Raw genomic sequence first — 22093 nt, 5'->3', positions numbered from 1 at the left:
TTGCTAAGCTAGGCCGTTTTTACCAAAATGGTGACTATGGGGCAAAGTGAGCCAGATGATGTGGGGTAAATTGAACCAGTGGTTCAACCTTTTTGAAATGGAGAAAATCGACTGAAATGTGTTGAAATAAAATATCTTTGTATAAGAAACATATTAAACTGCTATTAACATTTATATGCCCTAATATTTCATAAAAACAATACAGTCGGCCGAAATATGAAAGACAATATTTTGTTGACTAGTTTTGGATAAATTATAAAGTTTTTTAAAATAGACTATTGCCACATCAAATAAGCTTTTGTTTAGCAATTTCTGCTCATATGTTATATATATATATATACATATATATATATATATATATATATATATATGCACAGTATTTTTTTTTTTTTCAAAAATAAAGTCATCAGCTAAGATGTTACTATAGTATTTGCTCCAATGTAGGCTATTTTCAAATAAATGAATACATATAGTAAAATGTAGGCCTATAATTTATTTTTTACAAAGAAAGAGTACACTTGAAATATTGATGAAATTGTAATTGTTGTTGTAATTGTAATCTTTTTAATAAAATAGCAAAACATATATTTACAAGGTAGATGTAAGCTAAATCTTAAAATGTCAATATAAGCCTTCTCTTTAAATTATTTGTATTGTGCTTTATATTAGTGACACATTTGGGCAGAAGATTTTGTTTTTTTAATAACCATGCATAAACATTATTCTCTCAAAAATACAAACATGTACATACATGTTGCACACATATTATGGTAGCCCTGTTTTGTGCTAAATAGTGCATTTACACATTTGCCATTAATATGTGTATAAGCAACTGAAAAAAGCACAAATGTCAGGGCATTTCAAAACATCCCAAGGGCCCCAAAAACACCTCAGACCCCAGAGGGTTAACATTGTTTAGAAAGGTAAGTGTGTTATTAAATTATTATTTTAAAGAGGCAAGTTTTTTTATTATTATGCTTGCATAAAAAAGTGAAAGATAGGATGGTCAATTTACCCCCAGATGGCTCAATTTACCCACTGACTGGGATCAACTTACCCCTAGCCTGGGGTAAGTTGAGTCACATGAACACTTTTTTTTCTGAGGTCATATTTTCAAGGCTCTTTGTCATAGGTGCATTTTTTAATTTTCAGTTTATAGGCAACATCCCAAATTAACAGTGGATGTCTTCATTGTACTTCTGTCTCAATTTCCCTTGCCTTGAGATCCACATAAGTAAAAACTGGCTCATCTTACCCCACTCTCCCCTAAGCCTAAATGAAGAGTTATTTCTGAATGTTCTCTGAACGTTCAAAATGTCCAGTTTATCAAATGTTTTGAAAACGTGTTTTCCGAGGTTATACGATACAGTCCATTCTTCAAACATTATGAACGTTTCTTTTGGATGTTCTCTGAACGTTCTGAAACAAGGAGTAACATTTAAAAACACGTTATGAACTAAATAGTTTCATGAAATAAATGTATCAAACTGTAAATATAGCAGATCTGTAGATGTATTTGACTGCAAGCATTTAAACATCAAATATTGGCACATCTTTGTTACTCTGACTGAAGATATTAAGTCTTGTTTATGAAAAATGCATCAAAATGAAGTGAGTTTGAGCTTAAAACAAGAACAAATATCTGCTAATGGAATCAGAAAAATAATCTTAAATTAAAGGGAAAATAAGATTGTTCTTACCTCACTAACATATTTGTTCTTGTTTTAAGCTCAAACTCACTTTTTCAGAAGACAAGACTTAATATTTTCAGTAATTTTGCTTCTCCAGTAAATGTATCTTGATTGATTAAGCATGTCAGATGTTTGTGCTGTAAACCGAGAAACACTGAGTTTGAGCGTGATGTTTGCAGTGCTGACAGTACGAGTGTGATGGTGTGTCTCAGACAGACGAAGCCAAGGAAAGATCCGTGTGTTTGGACTCATAACAGTAACATATGAGACAGAAGGAGGCGTTCCTGAGAACCGGCTCGACTAGTCTGACTGTAATTTGCTTCTTTAGACTCTCATTAACTGTCCTCAACATCACGGAGCCGCAGAGTCACACAAACACAAGAACAGCAGAAGAACTGAGACATTCGACCGGCTCAGATTACAGGTGAGAAACCAGCAGAAACTCACTGGGTCTTACAGATTGAAGGCGGTTATGCAGTTCTGAATCTCCTCGTTTATATACAGTATTTATGAATGTGTGTTTGTGAACTTGAGCTGCTCTGTTAATTTACAACTCTGAAGAACTGTTGATTAACTCAGGAGAACAGCAGAGAGAGAGTTTACCCGCAGTCTGAAGTCTGAAGCATCTAATAACGAGTTAAAGATTGTCATTAACCGACTGTGATGAAGAGGACCTGAAGGAGAACTGTGACTGAATGCTGTTGGCTGAATGTGTGACTGAATGATATTAATGCAGCCGGGTTTCTCCACTTCTGTCTCCTGATGGAGTTCAGGATCACGTGGGTTTAAAGACACGTAAGGTCGGCTGTATTATAAGTGTCCACTAGTCTCTCCTGTGAAGGCCTCCTTCCCCACAGATTAAACATTATCAAAATGATTCCAGTTCACATGGATTCACGGAAACGACTAATAATTATGCATTATGCTGCCAGTAATTTAGTGATGTCACTTTGTAAAGAAGGACTATGCGCCTGCGCATATATATATTCAAACACACATATCTATAGACTAAACACGAGATGATAAAGTTTTTCAATAATTTTCAAAACTTGTGCCTTGGATCTTGTTTCAAAGTGTGTGTTCTCGAGATCCAAACACTGGTGTGCAAATGAACGGCCGGAACACATTAAAAGTTTCTGTTTTCTGTTGGAACGGTGTCGTGTTAGCGGCCCCTAAGTTAATAACTAATGATCTTTACAATGGAAGTGAATCAATCAAAACTAACTTTATCTGGACAATAACTTTATTCTAGATCTGCTGTAAAGCCTAATCTCTGCTACTGTAATCTCCTGTTATCACTGTAAAGCTGCTGTGAAAAATCTATATTGTTAAAGCGCTGTATAAATGAAGGAGACTTGACTATTATTGATTTGACTGAATCAGATGAATTTATCTGTATAATGACTTTCCTTTAGAGCTGCTTTACAGCAGAGTAATGACGTAAAAATAGCGTAATGATGTAGAAATATCGTAATTATGTAGAAATAGCGTAATGGTGAAATAGCGTAATGACGTAGAAATAGAGTAATGATGTAGAAATAGCGTAATGACGTAGAAATAGCGCAATGATGTAGAAATATCGTAATTATGTAGAAATAGCGTAATGGTGAAATAGCGTAATGATGTAGAAATAGCGTAATGACGTAGAAATAGAGTAATGATGTAGAAATATCGTAATTATGTAGAAATAGCGTAATGGTGAAATAGCGTAATGATGTAGAAATAGCGTAATGACGCAGAAATAGCGTAATGATGTAGAAATATCGTAATTATGTAGAAATAGCGTAATGGTGAAATAGCGTAATGATGTAGAAATAGTGTAATGACGTAGAAATAGCGTAATGGTGAAATAGCGTAATGGTGAAATAGCGTAATGATGTAGAAATAGCGTAATGATGTAGAAATAGCGTAATGATGTAAAAATAGCGTAATGATGCAGAAATATCATAATTATGCAGAAATAGCGTAATGGTGAAATAGCGTAATGATGTAGAAATAGCGTAATGATGTAGAAATAGCGCAATGATGTAGAAATAGCGCAATGACGTAGAAATAGCGTAATGACGTAGAAATAGCGTAATGTTGAAATAGCGTAATGATGTAGAAATAGCAAAATGATGTAGAAATAGCGTAATGACGTAGAAATAGCGTAATGATGTAGAAATATCGTAATTATGTAGAAATAGCGTAATGGTGAAATTGCGTAATGATGTAGAAATAGCGTAATGATGTAGAAATAGCGTAATGACGTAGAAATAGCGTAATGGTGAAATAGCGTAATGGTGAAAGCGTAATGACGTAGAAATAGCGTAATGATGTAGAAATAGCGTAATGACGTAGAAATAGTGCAATGATGTAGAAATAGCGTAATGATGTAGAAATAGCGTAATGATGTAGAAATAGCGTAATGGTGAAATAGCGTAATGGTGAAATAGCACAATGACGCAGAAATAGCGTAATGATGTAGAAATAGCGTAATGACGTAGAAATAGTGCAATGATGTAGAAATAGCGTAATGATGTAGAAATAGCGTAATGGTGAAATAGCACAATGACGCAGAAATAGCGTAATGATGTAGAAATAGCGTAATGACGTAGAAATAGTGCAATGATGTAGAAATAGCGTAATGATGTAGAAATAGCATAATGGTGAAATAGCATAATGGTGTAGAAATAGCGTAATGATGTAGAAACAGCGTAATGACGTAGAAATAGTGCAATGATGTAGAAATAGCGTAATGGTGAAATAGCGTAATGACTAGGGGTGTGCAAAGCAGCCGGTATTTGTATCTGTATTTGTATTTGTTGAGGGGGGAAAAGTATTTGTATTTGTATTTGTATTCGAGTAAAATTCAAAATAGGTGTAAAAATCCATTTTTTTTGCGTTACACTTCTAATTTACGTTATAGTGTAAGTATTCTTTAATTATATCCATTATAATAATTATGGATATGCAATATTGGTTGATGTTTTTCCATAAATCCAGCAATTGAACATGTAACAAGGAACGTCATTGAAAAGAAAATAACATAACAGCCATTACCAACAACTCTGTCAACAGCCTATTGTCTAAATTACCGAGCTAACAGAGCTACTAGTGTTGTCACTGTACCAAAATTTCAGTATTCGGTACCAATACCAGTGAAAATCCACGGTTCTCGGTACCAATTTCGGTACCAAAGCTTAATTTAGATTAAATTTACATATATTAAAGTGTATATCACGGTTACAAAGATGGAAACTGTAGTATTAAAAACACTTTACAATAAGATTCAATTTGTTAGATAACATTAGATAAAATGACCTAACAATAAACAATAGTTATATACTGTCGCAATTATTCTCCTTGGGGTTAATTTAAAAATACATTTTTAAAATCAAAAGTTAACATTATTTATGTTAACATTATTTAATGCACAATGACTGAAGTGAACAAACATGACCAATCAAGTGTTTGTATTAAATAACATTCACAAACATTAATTAATGTTGTAAAAATATATTGTTCACTCAATGTGTTGATGTTAGATGTGCATTAAGTAATGTTAATGAATGGTATCTTGTAGTGTTACCAAATACAGGAGATAAAACGTGTTTTATTTGACTTGGCTGTACTTTTATTTAATCCAAAAACTGCATTCATATTTAATTTTTAAAGGGCTTTTTAAACCTGCTAAGAGTTATCCAGCCAAGAATAAGCCTAGAACAGCTTTTCTGAAGGACTGATATTAATGACATGATGACGGCTTTTTATTTCATTTCTCATCTCCATAAATATATCTAAAGCTAATGCAAGGGCTAGAAATCAATTAATTATTTGCTGATACTTCCTCGTCATCATGGAGAGCGCAGTTCGCACCGCGTTTGTCGTTGCTATGCAACCAACATAGGCGCGCCTGGAAAAACGAGCGCGCTTGCCGCGCGCCTACATTTGAAATCTGCACGCGCAAAAAAAAGCGCTATGTGAACGACCGCTTATGGCAACGTGACATTAGCCTAATCCAAAATATTTCCGTGTCATTTCCTCCTTTCTTTACAGCCGGAGGAAACGCAGCTTTTTGATATAAATTTTTTCTTGTTCCCGAATACAAATATTTTTTTAAGTATTTGTTCGAAATAAGTATTCGTAAAAAACACATTATTTGTGCCTTTCCGAATACCGTATTCGGGTTCGGCTCCACACCTAGTAATGACGTAGAAATAGCGTAATGGTGAAATAGCACAATGATGTAGAAAAAGCGTAATGATGTAGAAATAGCGTAATGGTGAAATAGCGTAATGACGCAGAAATAGCGTAATGATGTAGAAATATCGTAATTATGTAGAAATAGCGTAATGGTGAAATAGCGTAATGATGTAGAAATAGCGTAATGATGTAGAAATAACGTAATGACGTAGAAATAGCGTAATGGTGAAATAGCGTAATGATGGTGAAATAGCGTAATGATGTAGAAATAGCGTAATGATGTAGAAATAGCGTAATGCTGTAGAAATAGCGTAATGATGTAGAAATAGCGTAATGATGTAGAAATAGCGTAATGGTGAAATAGAGTAATGATGTAGAAATAGCGCAATGATGTAGAAATAGCGTAATGATGTAGAAATAGCGTAATGACGTAGAAATAGCGTAATGGTGAAATGGCGTAATGACGTAGAAATAGCGTAATGGTGAAATAGCGTAATGGTGAAATAGCGTAATGATGTAGAAATAGCGTAATGATGTAGAAATAGCGTAATGATGTAGAAATATCGTAATTATGTAGAAATAGCGTAATGGTGAAATAGCGTAATGACGTAGAAATAGCGTAATGATGTAGAAATAGCGTAATGACGTAGAAATAGCGCAATGATGTAGAAATAGCGTAATGGTGAAATAGCGTAATGACGCAGAGATAGCGTAATGATGTAGAAATATCGTAATTATGTAGAAATAGCGTAATGGTGAAATAGCGTAATGACGTAGAAATAGCGCAATGATGTAGAAATAACGTAATGATGTAGAAATAGCGTAATGGTGAAATAGCGTAATGATGTAGAAATAGCGTAATGATGTAGAAATATCGTAATTATGTAGAAATAGCGCAATGACGTAGAAATAGTGTAATGATGTAGAAATAGCGTAATGGTGAAATAGCGTAATGAAGCAGAAATAGCGTAATGATGTAGAAATATCGTAATTATGTAGAAATAGCGTAATGGTGAAATAGCGTAATGACGTAGAAATAGCGCAATGATGTAGAAATAACGTAATGATGTAGAAATAGCGTAATGGTGAAATAGCGTAATGATGTAGAAATAGCATAATGACGTAGAAATAGTGTAATGATGTAGAAATAGCGTAATGGTGAAATAGCGTAATGATGTAGAAATAGCGTAATGGTGAAATAGCGCAATGATGTATAAATAGTGTAATGACAGAAATAGCGTAATGCCGTAGAAATAGTGTAATGGCGTAGAAATAGCGTAATGATGTATAAATAGCGTAATGACATTTGACGCGCTGAACGAGACACTTATTCAACGTTCCTGTTGAATAAAGTGTCGTATAAACAAGTGTCTCGTCCTCCTATAATCCTGCTTTCTCTGCGTGTGTGGAGTGGAGCAGGACAACGGCCCTCCAGTGCTGGCTTCAGACGCTCATCCACACACGACTGGTTTTGGGCACTTTATTTAGTTTATATAAACACTACGTTCGGATTCATCAGTCGGAATGAATTCAGAAAAGCTGTGCATGTAAACGTCGCCATTGATTCTGTTATTCTCCTGTTTATCCCTGTGGAGCTGCTCGATTAGCCCGTGTTTTCTCCTCCTCAGGACAGAAGCTCAGGATGACAGAGAGCGTGCGGCGCCTGGTGTCCAAAGACGGCCACAGTAACGTGAAGATCGATAACGTGGAGGGAATGATCAAGCTGTTCCTGCACGACATCTGGACCACGGTGGTGGACATCAAATGGCGTTACAAGATCACTCTCTTCGCCTCCACCTTCGTCATGACGTGGTTCGTGTTCGGCGTCGTGTTCTACCTCATCGGCTTGAGCCACGGCGACTTCGACTCGGACCCGTCCTCCAATCACACGCCGTGCGTGATGAACGTGGACTCGCTAACCGGCGCGTACCTGTTCTCCCTGGAGACCCAGAGCACCATCGGCTACGGCTTCCGGCACGTGTCCGAGGAATGTCCTCTCGCGATCCTGACGCTAGTGCTACAGCTAGTGCTAACAGGGCTAGCCGAGATCTTCGTCACCGGAGCGTTTCTCGCTAAGCTAGCGCGACCGAAGAAGCGCGCGGGCAGCATCCGGTTCAGTCGCGTGGCGGTGGTGTGTGTGCGCGACGGGAGGCTACGTCTCATGGTACGCGTCGCTAACCTAAGGAACAGCCTGTTGATTCAGTGCCAGCTCTCGGGGAAACTTCTATCGACTCGCGTCACGCAAGAGGGAGAGAAGATCCTCGTTCATCAGGAGAACGTTGACTTCCAGCTGGACTCGAGCGGAGAGTGTCCGTTCCTCTTGCTACCGCTAACCTTCTCGCACGCGCTGGACGAGAGAAGCCCGCTAGCTAACCTCACGGCGGATGAGCTCACGAGGCGAGAGTTCGAGCTGCTCGTGACCCTGAACGGGACCGTCGAATCCACGGCCTCCTCGTGCCAGAGCCGAACCTCATACACGCCTCAGGAGATCCTGTGGGCTCACGAGTTCACGCCGGTGCTGTCCCACACGAGCGGGGGGAAACTCACCGCGGACCTCAGTGTGTTCGACAGGGTGACGGTGTGCAAAGACCCGCCGATGAGCCTCTGCGACGCGGAGAAGCTCCAGCTGGAGGAGGAGTACAGGCGGGAGTGAGGAGAGGCGGGAGATCTGTGTGACGGAAACACTCCATTACTCCTCATTCGTGTCGATCGAAGTAAATCGGGAATGATTTATCTGCGACTTTATTTAAAGTGTGATTTATTCCTGAGATTAAAGCTGCATTTATTTAATTAAAAATACAGTAAAAATACTAAAATATTATTCTAATGTAAAACAGCTTTTTTTCCCTGTAATTTATTCCTGTGATCAAAGTTGAATTTTCCGCATCATTACTGCAGTCTACAGTGTCACTCTCAGTTTACTCCTTATTCATGTTTCTGCTCTCTTTGGAAATGATTTTTCTGTGGCTTTATTTAAATAATATTTTTAATAATATTTTGTGATTTTTACTGTATTTTTTATCAAATAAATTCAGCTTTGATCACAGGAATAAATTATACTTTACTATATATTCACAGAAAACAGCTGATTGTCTTATTTAATCAGAATATAATGTCTTACTTCACCATCAATCGCTTTAAATGATCCTCCATAGAGACACTTTCACCATCCAATCTATCCACAGTTTGTATTTTCTGTGTTTCTGGTTTGTTTTACTCATAATATATTTTAATCCATTTCAGAATTGATGCAATTGTTTTAGAAAAAAATATTTGATCCATGTTTCCCCTTGAATAAATATGTGACTTATATTTGTGTTTTAAACCCAACAAACTCAACATTGAAAGATACATTGTCTTCAAATGATTATACAGTTCATGACTGTTGTGGCAACAGAGACGCTCGGACAACCAGTGTGTGTGTGTGTGTGTGTGAGAGAGAGAGAGAGTGTGTGTGTGTGAGAGAGAGAGAGATTGTGTGTGTGTGTGTGTGTGTTTTGAGGCAACAGTCGCTAGTCTCTGTCTATGAATGGAACAAGAGACAATGTGGGTGTTTCTTTACTCAAACGAGAAGAACGACATTGTTGAAAATAGTTTATTAAAATTATTCAGTAGAAAACCATATAATTTATCCAAGTATATGTTTTCTTCCCTTTGTCAACAATCTCAGAGCATCAGGGCGTCTCTGAGCGAACTGATCTGATCTGGGTTCAGTCGGTCAGAGCCCGTGTGCTGCCAGTCCAGCGTCATACGAACACGCGTGTGTGTGTTCACTGTAAACAACTGATAATACAGAGAATCATCAAACTGCCGTTTCTCTACGTCTGTGATAAAATGTCTGTGTTTGGCTGGCTGAGATCAACTCGTAGTGTTTAAATGCATAAGTTATATATCTATTATATAAAAAGAATTATAACACTGAACTGTATACTTCAATCTAACAAACGCACAGCGTTTGTGACTCAGAACATCATCATAATAATTAATAATAATACTGGTATCTTTGGTACATCTCTTCAGCTGGATCCCTCTATAAGGTATGGAAGCTGGTTTCCGCCACAGAAGAAAAAAAGAAGAAAAAAAGTAATTGCGACTTTTTATGTAAACTCGGAATTGCGAGAAAAAAGTCAGAATTGTGGATATAAACTCGGAATTGCAAGAAAAAGTCAGAATTGCAAGATATAAACTAGGTATTGCGAGAAATATTTCAAAATTGTGAGATATAAAATCGCAATTGTGAGAAAAAGTCAGTATTGCGAGAAAGTAAAAATTGCAAATATAAACTCGGAATTGTGAGAAAAAAGTCAGAATTGCGAGATAAAAAGTCAGAATTGTGGATATAAACTCGGAATTGCAAGAAAAAGTCAGAATTGTGGATATAAACTCGGAATTGCGAGAAAAAGTCAGAATTGCAAGAAAAAGTCAGAATTGTGGATATAAACTCGGAATTACGAAAAAAATTCAGAATTGCAAGATTAAACTAGGTATTGCGAGAAATATTTCAAAATTGTGAGATATAAACTCGGAATTGTGAGAAAAAAGTCAGAATTGCGAGATAAAAAGTCAGAATTGTGGATATAAACTCGGAATTGCAAGAAAAAGTCAGAATTGTGGATATAAACTCGGAATTGCGAGAAAAAGTCAGAATTGCAAGAAAAAGTCAGAATTGTGGATATAAACTCGGAATTACGAGAAAAAGTCAGAATTGCAAGATTAAACTAGGTATTGCGAGAAATATTTCAAAATTGTGAGATATAAACTAGGAATTGCGAGAAAACTGCGAGATATAAACTCGCAATTGCGAGAAAAAGTCAGTATTGCGAGAAAGTCAAAATTGCAAATATAAACTCGGAATTGCGAGAAAAAGTCAGAATTATGAGATATAAACTCTTAATTGCGAGATAAAAAGTCGCAGTCACCTGGCGTGAACAAGCTCCCATAGTAAGGCACGGGTTCATATAAATGCACCTCGGTCTTTAAAGGTTTGATGTCATTAAAAACATCTGAAAGCTTTAAATTCCAGTTTTCGCCATTTTCAAGGCAAGTATCGATCTCTGATGCCATACGGGCGACATAATACTGATAAAATATGGCAAGAGATTAATCTTCATCTTCTCACATACCTCAGCGTCCTCTCTCACCTCACACGCCTGTCTCTCTTCCTCCGACCTGTCTCACGTTCTCTCTCTCTCTCTGATCTCCCTCTGATATGTGTGTTTGTACAATAAGGTACACATGAACATATAGCTGAATAAGTACTTGATCATGCAGCATAAAAGCCCCTTTTACATGTTATATTGCCACTTTCACATTCCCGTCGCTGAATCCACGCGGCTCCCGGATTCCAGACGCTTTCTCCTGCTTTATATCCGGCGAGTGCCGGCGGATGGTTGGGATTCTCCAGTTTGGTGTCTTGAGATGTTCGTGATGTAGATGTCTAGTAGTAGGAGGGCATGTGTGTGGGGGGGTGTCGTGGTCCGGGGTAGATTCCCGATCCCGGAGCGTTCCAGTACGGACTCGGGCCGCTGAAGAACCCGGACGATGTGACGTTCATGGCCTGAGGATGCGGAGACATGAAGTTCATCTTCTGCGGGTGTGTGTGGTACGAGCTCATGTAGGGCAGATCCGCCGGGTACTTGTACATGGACGAGTCGGGGGGGTGCGGCTGAAGGGCCTGCGCGATGCCGTGGAAGTCGAACTTGTACGCGTAGCGTTTGCCGTGCACTTTGGTCATGATGTTCTTGTCGTAGTAGTAGCGCAGGGCTCGACTCAGCTTGTCGTAGTTCATGTTGGGTTTGCTCTTCCTCTCACCCCAGCGCCGCGCCACCTCGTCGGGGTCGGTCATCTTGAACTCGCCGTTGGTCCCTTCCCACGTGATGCAGGACGAGTTGGCGCTGTCGGACAGAAGCTCCAGGAGGAACTGCCACAGCTGGATCTGACCTGAGCCTGATGACACATTAGGGTCACTACTTAAACTAATTAACAAATTAGACAATTACTAGAAGTTTATACAACTTTATCTGCCTACATACAGTACACTCATCTCAACTGTTATTTTTTTTAAAAAATCGTTCAGCTCTATACATCATCGCAAAATATAACTATACATATCGTAAGTTTATATTGTACAGCGCTTTATATTGTTGCAAAATTTAACTATATATCGTACAGCTCTATGTATCGTTGCAAAACGTAACTATATATCGTACAGCTATATATCATTGCAAAACGTAACTATATATATCGTACAGCTCTCTATATATCACAAAACATAACTATTTATCGTACAGCTCTATATACCGTCCCAAATGAAACTATATTGTACAGCTCTATATATCGTCGCAAAATTTAACTATACATTGTTCAGCACTTTATATTGTCGCAAAATGTAACTATATATTGTACAGCTCTATATATTGTCGCAAAATGTAACTATATATTGTACAGCTCTATATATTGTCGCAAAATGTAACTATATATTGTACAGCTCTATATATCATCGCAAAATGTAACTATACATTGTTCAGCACTTTATATTGTCGCAAAATGTAACTATATATTGTACAGCTCTATATATCGTCCCAAACGTAACTATATCATGCAGCTCTATATAGCATCGCAAAACGTAACTATATATATCGTACAGCTCTATATATATCGCAAAACGTAACTATATATATCGTACAGCTCTATATATATCGCAAAACATAACTATATTTCACACAACTCTATATATCGTCCCAAACATAACTATATTTCGTACAACTCTATATATCGTCCCAAATGTAACTATATCATGCAGCTCTATATATCAGCGCAAAATGTAACTATACATTGTAGAGCACTTTATAGTGTAGCAAAATGTACCTATACATCGTACAGCTCTTTATATCATCGCAAAACGTAACTATATATTGTACAGCTCTATATCGTGGCAAAACTTAAATTTATATATCGTACAGCTCTATATTGTTGCAAAACTTAACTATATATATCGCGCAAAAAATAACTACTGTATATATTGTACAGCTCTATATATATCGCAAAACATAACTATATATTGAACAACTCTATATTTTGTCCCAAACGTAACTATATCTTACAGCTCTAAATATCGTCACAAATGTAACTATATCGTACAGCTTTATTTATATCGTTGCAAAATGTAACTATACATTATACAGCACTTTATACTGTAGCAAAATGTAACTATATATCATACAACTCTATATATCGTCGCAAAATGTAACTAGATCGCACAGCACTATAGATACAATAGCAAAACGTAAATATATATCATACAGCTCTATATATCGTAGCAAAACATAACTACATTATTTTGCAGGGTTAGGTTTATATAAAGTTGGATATATAATTAAATGTCAAACTTTATCTGCGTACATACAGTACTCTCACACAAAGCAATATATACTATAAATGCAACTATATTATAGTCCAACTCTAATCAGTTAAATGCAGCTATAAGCCATTAAGATATTCAGAACATATAAACATTAACATCAAGCTGCTTTAAAACAATGTGTATTGTGTATAGTGCTATATAAATAAATCTGACTTGACTGTCAGGACTGAATCTAGAACAGCTTTGACTCTCACCTGGATTGGCCAGCCTGCTGCTCGTCGGCCCTAAAATCTGATACGGATCTACAGAGAAGACGACAAACATCAGACACAAATGAACCCGTTCACTTCATTTATGCTTTATTTGATTTCCTTTATTTAAGCTTTCTGCATTCGCTTCTGTCATGTATGACTATTGTCTCGAGTGTCATAAATAATATGATAAATGTGGTATGCTAACTGTAAAAAAAATTACATTTTTCCCTAAACTGTGGAAATTAAAGCAACAAAATCAGTCATTCTCATCACAAAAATCACTAGAAGAAGAGTGAAATATTACACCATATATGAATATGTAAACATGTATCTTGTAAAGAAGCATCACTGACACAGAATGAAGGTTCAGTGTCTCCTCTCAACACTGTCGGATATTTATAAAACATTTTTAAAATCAGGCAATATAACAGTCAGTCCTTCTATATTTCATCTGCTCTAAATTCAACAACTGTGTTCAGTTATTGTGCTTTTCCCAAGTCATTTCAGGAAAACAAAACCGCTCCATCATTTAAAACAGTTCATTGGGAAATCAGCTGAAATTAGTTTGAAACTAGTTTGTAAAGTTATTTTCTTCCTAACAATTTGTTTTCTTTTGAATAAATATTTGAGGCTTTATTGTTGAATGCAATGCTGTAGTTCTGTTTGCTGAACTGATATGAAACGATCTGCTCGTGTCTGGATTACCCATGATCCTCTCACCTAACTGAGCTCTCTGCTCTTCAGCTTTGCTCAGGATGGCAGCAGAACTCTGGGAAACTGATGAAAAGACACACTCAGGTTAAACAGTCTCTTACAGTGGCGTAAAGCGAGCAGTGAACGTCTGTCCAACCTTTAGCGGCAGACACAGGCTGAGTCCATCCAGAGCGCCTGACCACGTCATAGCTGACCTCTGAGAGAGAACACACACGTCATGTTGAGACAGAGAGTGTAAGTGAGTGAGTGTGTGTGTGTGTGTGTGTGTGTGTGTGACCTGCTCTGCTGGCTCCTCTGCTGTTGTCTGCAGGGTAAACGGGGGCGTTAGGGAAGATGAAACTCGCTCCTCCTGAAAGACACACACGAGCAGAAAACATCAGCGACGCCTGTTAAACTGATCGCATTCAGCATCATGCAGCTCATGCACAACAACTGGGGAACCGCAGCGCTGCATGCACATCAGACAGTGTGTGTGTGTGTGTGACTGCTGTAAGCGGAAGGGGCGGGGTCAGAGGTGGAGGGGGCGGGGTCATATGCAGTGGGGGCGGAGGCAGAGGCAGTGGGGGCGGGACTGGGGCGGAGCTGCAGTGCTGCTTACCTGTATTGCGAGCATGCATTAACCGCGGGGAGTTTTGCAAGGCTTTGTCAACATCATCTGAAGTCAAATGAGGAAGGGGAGCTGAGAAACAAAACATTCACATGAAAAATAAAAGAATAAAACAACTGAAGAAACATCCTGTGACATGATGCTGACAGAGAGAGACAGACGAATGAAGACAGACAGATGAAAACAAAGAACGTCTTTCTCTCTCATCTCATGCATATCAAAGAAAAATTATCTCTACTTCACATATTTTACCCCAAAATCCACTACAATTTTTAAAAAAATAATATTTTATATTTAAACCATGAAGATGTTTCACACTGTGACAGTTAAACACATTCTGCAACAAACTCTTGTTACTGTAATGCACAGAAATCTCATTCTCATCACTTCTGACATGTTAATTTGAATCAGCATTAAATAAATGATGTCCTAGAAATACTGAGAGCTGAAGGTGAAATGAGCTTCTGTTTGATCACAATCATGTCACAATGCAAAACATTTCGGTAACACTTTCTATGAAGCCCATGCATATAATGAATTATAGCTCCATTTATACTTATTCATAAGTATTACTATTTTATAAATATATTTATATAGACTCATTACGACCTATACTACATTAAAAGAACAGTTATAGTTACATTTATGTTATTTTTATAATTACTTATGTCATGCATTTGCTTTTTCAATGTGCATGCTCATAATCCATAATACACTGATTTATAAGTATTAATTAGTCAGTTGTATGGATCCATTAATGTATTTATAAAGATGCAACCTGCATTGCTATAATGTTATCTTATTACAATTACAATGACTTTTTAGCAATTCAGTTTTATTTGTCAAATAAGTGAATATATTGTCATTAATAGCCATGTTGTGTTCTTATAAATACTTATTGTGAGTAATAATACAGTTACTAACCTCTATAAATGCATCATTGTTGTCTTTAAGTAAAGTGAAAACATAGGATGCAATTTTCCTAAAGAAAATGTTAAGAAATTATGAAGATGTGCTCATCATACATTTTAAGTTGTTTACTTGTAAATGTAACCAATGAACAATAATTGCTGTAATAAAATAATGAAACAAAAAAAAAACCACAAAATCATTAATACAAACGTATTTTTAATGTTAGTTACTAGCAAAACACTGCAACAATATTTTTTTACAGTATAATTCCAAACTTCTATAAGCAACCATGCAAATGGCTGAGGAGATACAGATTTAACAAATCATAATTATCTTTTATGACGTCTAATGCAAACATTAGCCATTAAAGACATAATTGATAACATAATTGATAACTCGTTCCGTCAAAACAACCCTTCCAGAGTCTCGTTCCGTCGAGACCACCCTTCCAGAGTCTTGTACCATCGAGACCACCCTTCCAGAGCCTCGTCCCGTCAAGACAACCCTTCCAGAGTCTCCTCCCATCAAGACAACCCTTCCAGAGTCTCCTCCCGTCAAGACAACCCTTCCAGAGTCTCTAACCGTCGAGACCGCCCTTGCAGAGTCTCTAACCGTCGAGACCACCCTTCCAGAGTCTCGTCCTGTCAAGACCACCCGTCCAGAGTCTCGTCCCATCAAGACCACCCTTCCAGAGTCTCCTCCCATAGAGACCACCCTTCCAGAGTCTCTAATCGTCGAGACTGCCCTTGCAGAGTCTCTAACCGTCGAGACCGCCCTTCCAGAGTCTCGTCCCATCAAGACAACCCTTCCAGAGCCTCGTCCCATCAAGACAACCCTTCCAGAGTCTCCTCCCCTCAAGACAACCCTTCCAGAGTCTCCACCCGTCGAGACAACCCTTCCAGAGTCTCGTTCCATCGAGACCACCCTTCCAGAGCCTCGTCCCGTCGAGACAACCCTTCCAGAGTCTCCTCCCATCAAGACAACCCTTCCAGAGTCTTGTCCCGTCGAGACCACCCTTCCAGAGTCTCATCCCGTCGAGACAACCCTTCCAGAGTCTCCTCCCATCAAGACCACCCTTCCAGAGTCTCATCCCGTCAAGACAACCCTTCCAGAGCCTTGTTCCATCGAGACCACCCTTCCAGAGTCTCCTCCCATCAAGACCACCCTTCAAGAGTCTCATCCCGTCAAGACCACCCTTCCAGAGCCTTGTTTCATCGAGACCACCCTTCCAGAGTCTCGTCCTGTCGAGACCACCCGTACAGAGTCTCGTCCCATCAAGACCACCCTTCCAGAGTCTCCTACCATCAAGACCACCCTTCCAGAGTCTCTAACCGCCGAGACCGCCCTTGCAGAGTCTCGTACCATCGAGACCACCCTTCCAGAGCCTCGTTCCGTCAAGACAACCCTTCCAGAGTCTCCTCCCGTCAAGACAACCCTTCCAGAGTCTCTAACCGTCGAGACCGCCCTTGCAGAGTCTCTAACCGGCGTCGAGACCACCCTTCCAGAGTCTCGTCCTGTCAAGACCACACGTCCAGAGTCTCGTCCCATCAAGACCACCCTTCCAGAGTCTCGTCCCTTCAAGACCACCCTTCGAGAGTCTCCTACCATCAAGACCACCCTTCCAGAGTCTCTAACCGTCGAGACCGCCCTTGCAGAGTCTCGTACCATCGAGACCACCCTTCCAGAGCCTCGTCCCGTCAAAACAACCCTTCCAGAGTCTCCTCCCATCAAGACAACCCTTCTAGAGTCTCCTCCCGTCAAGACAACCCTTCCAGAGTCTCTAACCGTCGAGACCGCCCTTGCAGAGTCTCTAACCGTCGAGACCACCCTTCCAGAGTCTCGTCCTGTCAAGACCACCCGTCCAGAGTCTCGTCCCATCAAGACCACCCTTTCAGAGTCTTCTCCCATAGAGACCACCCTTCCAGAGTCTCTAATCGTCGTACTGCCCTTGCAGAGTCTCTAACCGTCGAGACCGCCCTTCCAGAGTCTCGTCCCGTCAAGACAACCCTTCCAGAGCCTCGTCCCATCAAGACAACCCTTCCAGAGTCTCCTCCCGTCAAGACAACCCTTCCAGAGTCTCGTTCCATCGAGACCACCCTTCCAGAGCCTCGTCCCGTCGAGACAACCCTTCCAGAGTCTCCTCCCATCAAGACAACCCTTCCAGAGTCTCGTCCCGTCAAGACCACCCTTCCAGAGTCTCATCCCGTCGAGACAACCCTTCCAGAGTCTCCTCCCATCAAGACCACCCTTCCAGAGTCTCGTCCCGTCGAGACCATCCTTCCAGAGTCTCCTCCCGTCAAGACCACCCTTCCAGAGTCTCGTCCTGTCGAGACCACCCTTTCAGAGTCTCCTTCCGTCAAGACCACCCTTCCAGAGTCTTGTCCTGTCGAGACCACCCTTACAGAGTCTCCTTCCGTCAAGATCACCCTTCCAGAACCTTGTTCCATCGAGACCACCCTTCCAGAGTCTCGCCCATCAAGACCACCCTTCCAGAGTCTCCTACCATCAAGACCGCCCTTGCAGAGTCTCTAACCGTCGAGACCGCCCTTGCAGAGTCTCTAACCGTCGAGACCGCCTTTCCAGAGTCTCGTTCCGTCTAGACCACCCTTCCAGAGTCTCGTCGTGTCGAGACCACCCGTCCAGAGCCTCGTCCCATCAAGACCACCCTTCCAGAGTCTCCTCCCGTCAAGACCACCCTTCCAGAGTCTCCTCCCGTCAAGACCACCCTTCCAGAGTCTCGTCCTGTCGAGACCACCCTTTCAGAGTCTCCTTCCGTCAAGACCACCCTTCCAGAGCCTTGTTCCATCGAGACCAGTGTTAATTTTGGCAGCCATTTTTGATTTAGTCTTAGTTTTCATCTTGAGACGAAAATACTCATTGGTCTTAGTCACATTTTAGTCATTTTGTCTTTCATAGTTTTAGTTTTAGTTGACGAAAAGTCATTGCATTTTTTGTCAAATTTTACTCAAACTGCAGTTACCGACATTAATTTTGGTAGCTATTTATATGTAGTCTTCAGACAAAAAATGTCCTAAATTTTTTATCTCTAGGCCAATTCAGTTAAGCTTATGAGAAATGTAAATTTATGTAACAGGCTGTATTGACATTGCACTCTTTAGCAGTAGCACTTGTGCAATTCTACATACCCCTTTTCCTTAGTTCGGTGGTTTTTAGAGTGCCCTACCCCCTGGTACCCCCTCTCTTCCACTTGACTGCAGTCACACTTTTTCCATTAAGGGACAATATTTTTTAAATATTTTTTTTAATTAAACAATGTTCAATAAATATGCAATGATGGTAAAAACGAAGTGATACCGGTACTTTTAAAATATTAAATGAAAGCCAGTAGTAAGTCACTGTCTTTATGAGTGAGTCATGGAGTCATTCATTCATTCATTCAGTAAGGAAGCACGCTGCTATATTTATGAACGGGTCATTGAATCTCACGATTCGTTCAAAGCCACAGAATCGTTCACGAATCACCGCTGTGTGCTGCAGTTCTGCTGTGGCTTTCGTTGCAAAATAGAGCAATAATCCTACTGACAATACTGTTTAAAATGTAGTACATTATTTAATGTTACACTTCTGTTTGTTGAACTGTTGTATAAAATCAATGTAACATTTGAAATCGTGTGGATATTCAGGAAACATTGCATTCTTGCTCGTAGGCTATAATATGATCAACATTAAAAACACTGCTGGATATCAGCCTATATTTTGATCGCAGATTTAGTAGCACAGATAGCGCAAACGGCTCGTGGCAGAACACAGACCGATTGAACGACACTTTAATTTAAGTAGAACATCTCAAATGAAGATCGCTAAACTTCAGTTTACTCGTCTGTGTTTTCAGATCATCCGCGCTTCTTCAGCAGTGTAGAGAGCGCGCGCGCATGGTTGCCAGATACTATTGAAAAGACCGGGTAGAAAACGTGTTTTTTTTTACAGAAAAGCTCTGACTGGGGGTTTAATTATTAAAATCTGGCAACCGTAAGCATGAACGCTCGTAAAAAACAGTCAATGTGTTGTCGTGTCCTTTAAGTTTAAAACATGTTTAAACACATTTCAGTCTCGTCTTTTTTCGTCAACGATATTGCATGTGTTGATATAGTCACAGTTATCGTTTAATGACGTGGGTGTCGTCTCTCATCGTCTTGTCTTAGTCAGGGGGAAAAAGGTCGTCAACGAACATTTTTCGTCATAGTTTTCGTTAACGAAATTAACACTGATCGAGACCACCCTTCCAGAGTCTTGTCCCATCGAGACCACCCGTCCAGAGTCTCGTCCCATCAAAACCACCCTTCCAGAGTCTCCTCCCATCAAGACCACCCTTCCAGAGCCTTGTTCCATCGAGACCACCCTTCCAGAGTCTTGTCCCGTCGAGACCACCCATCCAGAGTCTCGTCCCATCAAGACCACCCTTCCAGAGTCTCCTCCCATCAAGACCACCCTTCCAGAGTCTCCTCCCGTCAAGACCACCCTTCCAGAGTCTCGTCCTGTCGAGACCACCCTTTCAGAGTCTCCTTCCGTCAAGACCACCCTTCCAGAGCCTTGTTCCATCGAGACCACCCTTCCAGAGTCTCGTCCTGTCGAGACCACCCGTCCAGAGTCTCATCCCATCAAGACCACCCTTCCAGAGTCTCCTACCATCAAGACCACCCTTCCAGAGTCTCTAACCGTCGAGACCGCCCTTCCAGAGTCTCGTTCCGTCTAGAACAACCTTCCAGAGTCTCGTCCTGTTGAGACCACCCGTCCAGAGCCTCGTCCCATCAAGACCACCCTTCCAGAGTCTCCTCCCATCAAGACCACCCTTCCAGAGTCTCTAAACATCGAGACCGCCCTTGCAGTCTCTAACCGTCGAGACCACCCGTCCAGAATCTCGTCCCATCAAGACCACCCTTCCAGAGTCTCCTCCCATAAAGACCACCCTTCCAGAGTCTCTAATCGTTGAGACAGCCCTTGCAGAGTCTCTAACCGCCGAGACCGCCCTTCCAGAGTCTCGTTCCGTGGAGATCACCCTTCCAGTCTCGTCCCGTGGAGACCACCCTTCTAGAGTCTTCTCCCGTCGAGACCACACTTCCAGAGTCTCTTCCCGTCGAGACCCCCTTCCAGAGTCTCGTCCCATCGAGACCACCCTTCCAGAGTCTCGTCCTGTCGAGACCACCCTTCCAGTCTCATCCCATAGAGACCACCCTTCCAGAGTCTCTAACCGTCGAGACCGCCCTTGCAGAGTCTCTAACCGTCGAGACCGCCCTTCCAGAGTCTCGTTCCATGGAGATCACCCTTCCAGTCTCGTCCCGTGGAGACCACCCTTCCAGAGTCTCGTTCCATGGAGATCACCCTTCCAGTCTTGTCCCGTGGAGACTACCCTTCCAGAGTCTTGTTCCATGGAGATCACCCTTCCAGTCTCGTCCCGTGGAGACCACCCTTCCAGAGTCTCATCCCGTCGAGACCACCCTTCCAGTCTCATCCCATAGAGACCACCCTTCCAGAGTCTCTAACTGGCGAGACCGCCCTTGCAGAGTCTCTAACCGTCGAGACCGCCCTTCCAGAGTCTCGTTCCATGGAGATCACCCGTCCAGTCTCGTCCCGTGGAGACCACCCTTCCAGAGTCTCTAATTGTCGATACCGCCCTTGCAGAGTCACCACCTGATCCTGATCACCCTGTAGGGTTTATTCTGAGATAACAACTGGCTCGATGTACATTATGCCTTACATAAATAAGTATAAATGAGGCTATAATTCATTATAAGCATGGTCTTCATAGAAAGTTTAAGCAACATTTCTTTAGACTTTATTTAAAATATAATTCAGTTTACAATTTAATGTTTTAAAAATAAAAATTTTACTTAAAATTTAAATGATAATATATACATTTTCTGACTTTCGTGGGGGAAGTATGACCTGGACAGGTCTGATGAGATTTACACGTCTAAATCTGATATATTAATGCATGTTAATGAGTCGTGTGAAAGTGAGGTCAGAGGTCAGTGGAGTGAATGAGGTCAGAGGTCAGTAATGAAGAGCTTATGAAGCGTCATGATGAGCAGCTGATGCACACACAGAGAGAGAGAGAGAGAGAGAGAGACAGACGGGCGAGAGACACTCACTCTCTCTGAGGTAGTGCAGGTGAAATAGCAGGATCTCGGCCGTGTAGCTGCCGGTCAGACACACACACACACACACACACACAGAGAGAGAGAGAGACAGGCGAGAGACACTCACTCTCTCTGAGGTAGTGCAGGTGAGACAGCAGGATCTCGGCTGTGTAGCTGCTGGTCAGTCGCTGGACGTCGTCTTTGCTCATCTTGCAGAGCTGCTTCCCATCGACACTGTGGAACAGAGACACGTCCACCTCCGGCAGTCC

At 40.6% G+C, this 22093-nt stretch overlaps 2 protein-coding genes across 6 annotated transcripts in view; one reads left to right on the top strand and one right to left on the bottom strand.

Annotated features, from left to right (window-relative positions):
* The first annotated feature begins 1989 nt into the window (after positions 1 to 1989).
* kcnj15 (potassium inwardly rectifying channel subfamily J member 15) lies at positions 1990 to 9491 on the top strand. The gene is made up of 2 exons (XM_084105084.1): positions 1990 to 2115; positions 7505 to 9491. The coding sequence occupies exon 2, from the start codon at positions 7519 to 7521 to the stop codon at positions 8527 to 8529; it is 1011 nt and encodes a 336-aa protein (XP_083961210.1). The 5' UTR covers positions 1990 to 2115; positions 7505 to 7518; the 3' UTR covers positions 8530 to 9491.
* Positions 9458 to 22093, bottom strand: part of erg (ETS transcription factor ERG) — a 50519-nt gene continuing 37883 nt past the window's right edge. For 3 of the 5 annotated variants that reach the window (XM_084105079.1, XM_084105083.1, XM_084105082.1), the window contains 7 exons: positions 21952 to 22093; positions 14806 to 14886; positions 14485 to 14556; positions 14344 to 14403; positions 14214 to 14270; positions 13494 to 13541; positions 9458 to 11822 (listed from right to left, as the gene is read on the bottom strand). The exon at positions 21952 to 22093 is cut by the window's right edge and continues 62 nt beyond it. In XM_084105079.1, coding sequence (XP_083961205.1) covers positions 11314 to 11822; positions 13494 to 13541; positions 14214 to 14270; positions 14344 to 14403; positions 14485 to 14556; positions 14806 to 14886; positions 21952 to 22093 — 969 coding nt within the window. In that variant the 3' untranslated portion in view covers positions 9458 to 11313. The remainder of the gene's footprint in view (positions 11823 to 13493; positions 13542 to 14213; positions 14271 to 14343; positions 14404 to 14484; positions 14557 to 14805; positions 14887 to 21951) is intronic. The other 2 variants (XM_084105080.1, XM_084105081.1) reach the window with 1 other exon arrangement.

Source organism: Abramis brama, assembly GCF_963993115.1.
Source record: "Abramis brama genome assembly, chromosome: 25".
Classification (NCBI taxonomy): domain Eukaryota; kingdom Metazoa; phylum Chordata; class Actinopteri; order Cypriniformes; family Leuciscidae; genus Abramis; species Abramis brama.
Note: the sequence above shows the minus strand (reverse complement) of the source record. Positions and strands in the feature narration are given on the sequence as shown.